We start from the raw sequence: 9,200 nt of genomic DNA, 5'->3' as shown, positions 1-9,200 counted from the left end.
TGATAGTTAAATTTGGATAACTTAATTTTTATTTCTGTATTTGCCTATATATATTTATAATTATTTTTTAAAATAAGAGTGGCTATGGTTATTATGATGGAAAATTTGAGTGTAGAAAATCATATAAAAATGAGGATTGCTTTACTTTGAATACAAGAAAATCATGAATATAAAGAGGAGAAAGTAAACATAATTAATTATGTTGTTTTTAATTTTAAAATATAATAATAATAAAAGTAAAATAAAAAATAATTTAAATTTTCCTTAGTTTTAATGAAAGTAAAATTGATTTAGTTAATTTAGTGAATTTTGATCTGTAATTGAAATAAATGTGATTAATTTGAGTTGAGATATTAAAGTAATAATATAAAAAGATACAGTTGATGAAGATTGACCTGGACATTGACAAGACATGGTTCACGGCGCGGTACTTCCTGAACCGGGGCTGGCTATGACCTATCTTTCATGCTGTACCTTCCTCATACAATACAATACAACTCTGTTTCTTTTATCCTCTCCTCTCATACCCCTACCCCTACCCCTATTTCCTTTACTTTTTTTTTCTCTCATTCTTCTGCCACTCACACAAACCCAATTAAAAATAAAAAACTGTCATACCAACAAATTTATTTCAACTAAACACATACCACCGTCACGTTATTATCACCATGAAATAATTCACAAATTAGATGATGTCATTATCGATTCCATTTTTGTTTTTTATTTAATATTTTATAAGTATATCATGCGAACTTAAATAAAAAATAAAAAAAAAGTAGCCGCGTGCTGATATTGGTATTTGGTAGTTGGGCCAGATTTTACGTTGTGTTTTGAGAAGAATATTTTGAACAGATGAAAGTGTTGTTGAACGGAAAAAGCAAATAGGAAGGTTTGATTTCAGTTGGGTGATGCAGGGCAGGGGCAGGGGCAGGGGCAGGGCAGGGGCAGACTGTTCCTTCATTTTTCTGTTATCTAAATCTGAATTTAATTCCCTCCAAAACGTGGAAGCCATACTCCTTTACTCCCACGCATATTTCCACTCACCACCTTCCACATGTCCTTTTGTCAACGTCCCACGTGTCACGCGCTGATGGAGCCGGCGGCATCTTATCCCCTGTATCCTCGGTGCAGGCAATCATTACCCCCTCAATCCAGAGGGAAAAGGTGTTTGAGAAGAGTCAATCATGATCGCAGATCACAACTCTGAACCAACCTCCTCATAATATTTAAAAACTTTAGCCAAGGCATCCAATTCCAAGTCCAGCGGTTTTTCTACTTTCATCCGCCTCATTCTCTCTCTCTCTTTCTGCCTCTTGCTGCCACCTCATCCCACCGGAAAAAACCCTTCTCTCCACCTTAACTTCCCATAGAGAAACACATCACATAACTTCTCCAATATTAATTACTCATTCATTTATTTAATATTCTAATCCTGACTTCGACCTTGCCCCTTCATTTCACACTTCACCTATTTCTTTTATTCATTTATTTTTATTTCACTATTTTACTTCTAATCTCCATATAACCGTTTTTATCTTCCTCTCTTCTCACGCAAATTACTTCACCCCCTTCCACTACTGATCGCCTAATCGCGCTTAGCATGAACCTCCACCCAATCCCCACCGCCGTCATCTACCGCCGCCGCCGCCACCACCTAACAACAACGCTTTCACCGCACTGATATCAATATTAATCTTCTACATGCATCCTTTCTGCTGCGTGTCCGCCATTTCCGACCAGGCCTCGCCAGTGAAACCCTCGTTCGCGGACTTCCCCATGCCGCCACTCCCCGCCGCCGCCGCCGCCACCGTGAGATCCGATTCGGCGCCGCGGCACAGTCACAAGCACAGCCTCAGCGGGAGTCAGCGGGAGCAGCCGGTGGACGTGAAGATCAACGACCTCGTCGGCAACGGAATCTCCGGAATACTGTACAAATGGGTGAATTACGGCAAAGGATGGCGACCGCGATGGTTTGTACTCCAAGACGGTGTTCTATCCTACTATAAGATTCACGGACCTGATAAGATCGTCGTGAATCCCGAAACCGAGAAAGGCACCATGGTTATTGGCGAAGAATCCATGCGCAGGATCACTCGCAACCGCAATTCCTATCCCTGCCAGCACGTGCGAAAGCCGTTTGGGGAAATCCATCTCAAGGCACGACCTAGTTCTACTCCTCCTAACTTAATTTCAATTATTAGGGATTTCGACGAGATTTATTTGCATTGAGTTTGCAGGTTTCGACCATTCGCGAGAGCAAATCGGATGACAAGCGGTTCTCGGTCTTCACCGGAACGAAGAGGCTCCACCTGAGGGCGGATACGCGTGAGGATCGCGTGTCCTGGACGGAGGCGTTGCAGGCGGTGAAGGACATGTTCCCGCGGATGTCGAACAGCGAGTTGATGGCTCCGTTGGACAATGTAACCGTTTCGACCGAGAAACTGAGACTTCGGCTTATGGAAGAGGGAGTGAGCGAGGGGGCTATTCAGGACAGTGAGCAAATAATGAAGAGTGAGTTTGCGGCTCTGCAAAGCCAGCTTGTGCTGCTTAAGCAGAAGCACTCCATTCTCATTGACACTTTGCGTCAATTAGAGGTACGTCTAGTCAAATCTCCAACACTTCGACACATTTAAAAGTAGTGTAGTTCTAAGTTGAATACCATAAATTGGTGTATGGTACAAAATAAAATATTGTGTACGCTATCACTCCGGAATGTGAATCTATTCTTAGGAACATAGATGGTTGGCCGGTAGTTTATATGAAAGTCTTAAAGTTCTTTTCGTTGTTCTTGTGAGTTATATTGACCTTGTCATCAATACCAGGTGTTGGCATAAATTATATAAGCTCAATTGAACCCTCCTTGAATAGATTTGAATGAGCCCGTAGTGAGTCACTCTCACGAGACATGCATGTATCTCGTGTTCATTTCTCTTCCTCTGAAAGTTTTCTACCAGTTAAAATGCTGCTGTTACAAATTTTGAATGTTCTTAACTGGCTAGATATATATGAATGGATTAAGGTTTATTTTTTCCCTCGTTTGAGTCCTGCAAGTAGGCTTCGATAATGAAAAACATAGTCTCTTTTAACATAATGCGAAGGCCCGGAATTATATTGTGTCATGGGTGAAGAACTGGGTAGGTTTTTCATAGGATGAATGTTTTTATTAATATATTTTCTAATTAAGTCTATTAAACCATGCATTATTAAAAGGGGTTACAGTCATCAATTTAAGTCGTTATTCACTGTTTCCTTGCTGTTTAACAAAATACTTTCATTTGCAATTTGAATTTGTGCATGGATGGTTTATTTTTATCATTTTGATCAAGGATAAATCTTTTGTCTTTTTCACGTGTATAAGTAAACTTTTATCTATGTTATATTATTGTAGACAGAAAAGGTTGATCTGGAGAATACAGTAGTTGATGAGAGCCAAAGACAGTGGAATGATGAAGAGTCTTCCTCAAGATTAGCGCAAGAAAAATTTAGTGGTGAGACTTCTTCATTTGCATCACGTTTATGTAGATGTCTCATTGTTTTAGTGATGCAATTTCTTGAAACATAAATTATTTGTGTCTACTACTCTATATCTATCTTTGATACAAGATGCCCCTTAGTTTCCATTGCTTTTTTCTAAACTCTCCCCATCGCTCTCTCCCTCTCTCTAAATTTATATAAAATATTTGTTTATAAATTAATGAATTGTAGTGCATATTGATCATACCTGCTAACCATTGTTATGCCCTAACCAAGCCTTTTATACTTTTATTTGTTTTCCTATTTTTAATCAGAAGGAACTGCAAGTGAATCTGAAGATGACAATGATCGAAATGATGCTGCAGAGGAAGAAACTGACGATGATGACAATGCCTTTTTTGATACTCGTGATATTCTATCGTCCAGTTCTTTTAAAAGTAATGGGTCTGATTACCGAATGTCATCCTTCTCTTCAGATGATGAAGGGTTCTATGCATTGGAATCAGAGGATGACATAGATCCTTCGATTAGATATGTTGGAACCAATTACCCTCATGTTAAACGGCGTAAGAAATTGCCAGACCCTGTAGAAAAAGAGAAAGGAGTCAGTCTGTGGTCAATGATTAAGGATAATATAGGGAAGGATCTAACAAAAGTTTGCCTTCCTGTTTATTTTAACGAGCCTCTTTCCTCCCTACAAAAATGTTTTGAAGAAATGGAGTATTCATATCTTTTGGACCAAGCATATGAATGGGGAAGAAGGGTAAGTCCGAATCTGACTGACAGATCTCTATTGCTCTGTAATACTTAAGCAAATCTGAGTGCTTACATATTTCATTTGATATGAGAAAATTTCCAGTGCTATGTTGAGTTCGATTTTCTTGCTTTTAGCTAGTTCAATGCAATATTGGGTTCATTTTAACCACTTTTAACTAATTGGAAATGTCATGCCAGGGTAATAGCCTCATGAGGGTTCTCTATGTTGCGGCTTTTGCTATATCTGGCTATGCTGCAACAGAAGGAAGAGTTTGCAAACCATTTAATCCGTTACTTGGGGAAACATACGAGGCTCACTATCCAGATAAAGGCCTTCGGTTTTTCTCAGAGAAGGTATGAGCTAATCTTCCGTGGTAAAGTGATTATTAAATGACCTATTTTCAACTTAAGTAAAGTATCTAATAAGAACTTGGTAGTATGGGGTGGCTAATAAGTCGTACGTCCGGTAGTATGGGATGCTCCGTCTACTATTTAAGAAGTACTTGATTCTTCTCCCTTAATAGTTAGCTTTTGAGGATGAATTTCTCAAGTGCTTGAGTACTTCCAATTGGTATACCGTATAAGAGCTAGTTGCCGTGTCTTAGACAGGGCTACCTTAAAGGGTTCACATTTGGTGGAGGGTTTGTACCAACAAGGAAGTTGAGTGTAGTGTCGTACACTGAAAGTTCCTCAGACATAATCTTTTAGGGGCGGTGCTATGATAGGAACTTGGGTATTATGGGGTGTCTAACAAGTCCCACATCGACTTGGGTACTTTAGTTTTTGAGGGTGGGTTTCCAAGTACCTGGCTAGTTATTTGTATAAAACCATGATGATTTCTATTCTTCCTTTAATATTCCTTTATGATTGCAACCCAATTTACATATTTATGAAGGGGGTCAAACAAAGTATCAAACCGTAATAATTACTCTAGAGACATGTTTTCTTTTTTGAGGTTTTAATCCTAGTTATTTGAATTGTTTATTTGATGAAATTGTATGTACCAACCACACATTTGAATTTCTTACTGACAATTTCTTTTAATTAAAAAAGGAACTGCTTTCCCCAATACGGAGGACCATAATTTTAGAAACTGCACCATTTATTTCATGAATAAGAGATGTAAACTAGGTGCAGTAGTTCCATGGAATCCTATGAACACAATGCAATTTGGATTTTGGAGTCAACAAAAGGGATACACTTGAGCTTTTTAATTTATGTCACCTATTATAAATTATTAATACTTGTGCTTCCCCTCAGGTCAGTCATCACCCTATGATTGTAGCATGTCACTGTGAGGGTACAGGTTGGAAATTTTGGGGAGATAGCAACCTAAAGAGCAAGTTTTGGGGGCGATCAATTCAGCTTGACCCTGTTGGTATGTTGACTTTGGAATTTGATGATGGGGAAGTTTTCCAGTGGAGTAAGGTATATATTATCTGGTTCAACTGCTATCCTGCTTTGATTCTAGTTTCTAAACGAACTTGTTCTTTCAGGTTACTACATCAATATACAATCTCATATTGGGAAAGCTATACTGTGATCATTATGGTACAATGCGTATACAGGGAAACCAAGAGTACTCGTGTAAACTGAAATTCAAGGAACAATCTATAATTGATCGAAATCCTCACCAGGTGCTCTATATCTGTTGTTGCATGGATTCTATTTTTTCACATTTAACAGATCCATTAGCCTTTGTATTAAATTGTCATTCCTCTTTGGTTTGTACAAAACTTAGTTGTCTTACTGTGTAGATTCAATGTTCATTTTTGTTTAAGGAAAAATTGTGAGGCCTTTGTTATTAAACTGGACTTTTAATTTATTGTCTCACTATAGATATACGAAATTTTGTTGGAGAGGGTTGTCTCTCATTGTGATTTATCTGTTTCTCTAGGTTCATGGTATCATTCAAGATAGGAATGGAAAAACTGTATCTACTTTGTTTGGGAAATGGGATGAAAGCATGCATTACGTTAACGGAGACTACACCGGGAAAGGGAAAGGGCATGAATCTTTGTCAGATGCCCATTTGCTCTGGAAGCGAAGCAAGGCTCCCAAGATTCCCACTAGATACAACTTCACTCGCTTTGCCATCACACTAAACGAACTGACCCCTGGCTTGAAGGTCTGTTTTGTTAACCATACTCTTTTTATGTTGCCTCTCATTGTATTGTAGTCCAGGAAAAAGACTGTATTCGCTGCAAATAGTGTAACAAGAAGGGGAAACTAACTTTTTCTCTGCAAACACGAAGTATATCCCAAAAGAAGGAACAAAAAGTCCCACTGTGCACATTGTTGTCTATCTTTGTGTTTTCCTGTGTTTTTTTTTTTTCATTTTGTTAGATATTGTTTCTTAATTACCTTTTGGTTTTATGTAGGAGAAGTTGCCACCTACAGATTCAAGATTAAGACCAGACCAAAGGTATTTGGAAAATGGGGAGTATGACATGGCAAATTCAGAAAAGTTACGGCTAGAGCAACGGCAGCGCCAGGTGCCTACTACATTTTACCTACTGTAACCTTTGGTTTTATGGTTTCACCTGCAGCCTCGTGCTTAGAGAGATCCGAGTAGTTTTCTTTTTATGCTTCATAACACCCTTTGTGAAAGGGTCAGAATAGATTGTGTTGAGCTTATTTTTAGTTCTCCTGAATGCAGAACAATTTTCTATTTTATTTCAGTCATTTGTTTTTCTTTCTTTTTTCTAGTTTAGGCAAGAAGTCGTCATAAGAAATTATCAAACAAGAGATTAAGAGAGTCGGTTTACCATTTTGCTAGTTTTGTCTATACCTCCTCAATCATCTCTAAATCACATTATTGTCAAGTTGATGACTCATTGTATGCGATAGTGTACAATGTTGATAAGTTGCCTTTATGGGCAGGAAATTAGAGTAATTGAAATGCTATATAGTCATCCTTATTTGGTAGTGATTGATTGTTTGTTTGAATGTGATTCAGGCTAGGAAGATGCAAGAGAGTGGTTGGAAACCACGGTGGTTTGCAAAGGATAAGACGAGCGGGACATACCGTTATGTAGGAGGATATTGGGAGGCCCGACAAAGAGGAAACTGGGACTCTTGCCCTGACATCTTTGGCCAAATTCCTTCCGATCATATTTCTGACGAAGGTCAAATTACATTTTAGTTCTTCATTTTTTTTTTCTTTTTTCTCCCAATTTTTTTACTGATGGGTGTCTAGTTTCTGCGAGCCAGTTCGCTGTCATGTGCACCCATGCAATTCATGTAACCCAATCAGATGAAAATATGAGCCAGTAATAATGTAATTCTTTTTTATTTTCATTCAAACGCTATTCATACAATCTGTTACCTGGAACATACGTAATATTATCATATCGACAGGAACGCTTTAATCAATCAAAATATTAAACAAGTTCTCTGAATCTATATTACCACACCCACTCTATGAAAGTAAGTTGCCCCAGCCTCTATAACTCATACCTTGAACCATAAATGACCTAATCACACCTTAATTCTTGCCAGAATCACATAAGCAGGTGGTCCATGAAGAACATAAACCGTCACTTCTTATGGCCTATCTTTGTTACTGGCTTCCATCATTGATCTTCCAAAGCAACTCTATCTCCAATTTCAAAACCCAACATCTGTCTCGTAAGGATTATGAATTTTTACAAACTTTCGAGACTCTTCAGACACAACAATATTTCATCTTTAAAAAGTTATATAAACGACTCTTAAGCCATCAATGAAATGATTCTGTGCTACGGGGGGCAGTAATTAATAATAATAATATTATGATTATTATTATTATTATTATTCTATAGACCATGCATGTTATTTATTGCCCTTAAGTGCTGGTCTGGTAAATAGTAAACGTGATCACTTCTGTCTATTTGCACGATTCAATATAAATTGTGATTAAAATTAATTTATAAACAACTTATTTATGTTTAATCAATGTCAATTTTAGAATAAATGACCCTCAAATCTTTAAATTTTGTGTAGGAGTGAGAAACTGCATTTAAATAAAACAATAATGCAGGATACCTACTTTAATGAAAAGATATGTAGATGAAAGGAAACAGTGCTGCACTTTACAGATGGGACCTGTTCTCCGGTGACACCTTCAACTTAGACAAAGTTTATGGACAGCTTTTGTTGGACAGTTTTTAATCTGATAACTTAGATTGCGACCTGTGCTGAAATTGTTCATTACAAATTTATAATGCTGATGGTCTATGTAGTTGTCAGAGTTTATGTCCCAGTCAATTTACACTGACAAGACAAAATCCCACTTCCTACAATATCGTACATGTTTCAAACTAAAAAGAGTGTTTTGGCAAAGGTCATAAAATAAAATATTCTAAAACCTAAAATTCAAACAACAATTATTTACTTTAAGAAATTTTGATATTAATCAATATTTTCCTTTTTAAATTTCTTTTTCAGTAAACCCTTATTTCAATCTTCCCAGGATATAAATGTCATTATTTTAGTTCTAAAATAAAAAACATTAACTTATTTTTTAAATAAATAAGTCAGTTTCACAATCATTAAACAAAAATAATTTAGCTTCTCAGTAATGTGAAATTAATCTCAATTCAATCTCTTAGTTGTAAATGTTTGTATTAATATGTAATCTTTCCCAAGGTTTTAAAACACTTCTTTTCATAATCTTGCTTTATAAAATGACTTCCTAATTTTCTTTCGAGGTGAATTTATTACACTTCTCTCTTCTCCTCATGTCTCTAACTTTGCTATATTGTAATGACAGTGTTCAACATAATTTCTCACAATAATTTGATATTCCTTCAATTTTGGCCCAGTGGGGGTGGGTATATACAATATTTTATGGACTAAAATTGGGTTCGTAATTACGTACATAGCTCTAGTACAACAATGGGGGCAATAATATGAGCACGTAGGCCCAATAACACGACAATAGACACTGATTGATGAGTATCACTACTTGAATATTTCTTCAACTTTCT

At 37.0% G+C, this 9,200-nt stretch overlaps 1 protein-coding gene across 1 annotated transcript; it reads left to right on the top strand.

Annotated features, from left to right (window-relative positions):
- The first annotated feature begins 1,210 nt into the window (after positions 1–1,210).
- On the top strand, positions 1,211–7,530 carry LOC137820360 (oxysterol-binding protein-related protein 1C). The gene is given in 10 exon segments (XM_090295070.1): positions 1,211–2,157; positions 2,238–2,594; positions 3,389–3,488; positions 3,789–4,237; positions 4,429–4,584; positions 5,491–5,704; positions 5,707–5,867; positions 6,128–6,358; positions 6,612–6,725; positions 7,190–7,530. Coding segments are annotated over 10 exon segments (2,424 nt in total). The 5' UTR covers positions 1,211–1,701; the 3' UTR covers positions 7,376–7,530.
- The last annotated feature ends 1,670 nt before the right edge of the window (positions 7,531–9,200 follow it).

Source organism: Phaseolus vulgaris, chromosome 9, assembly GCF_051622355.1.
Source record: "Phaseolus vulgaris cultivar YP4 chromosome 9, ASM5162235v1, whole genome shotgun sequence".
Lineage (NCBI taxonomy): Eukaryota > Viridiplantae > Streptophyta > Magnoliopsida > Fabales > Fabaceae > Phaseolus > Phaseolus vulgaris.
The sequence above is the reverse complement of the archived record's forward strand: the minus strand, read 5'-3'. Positions and strand labels throughout refer to the sequence as shown.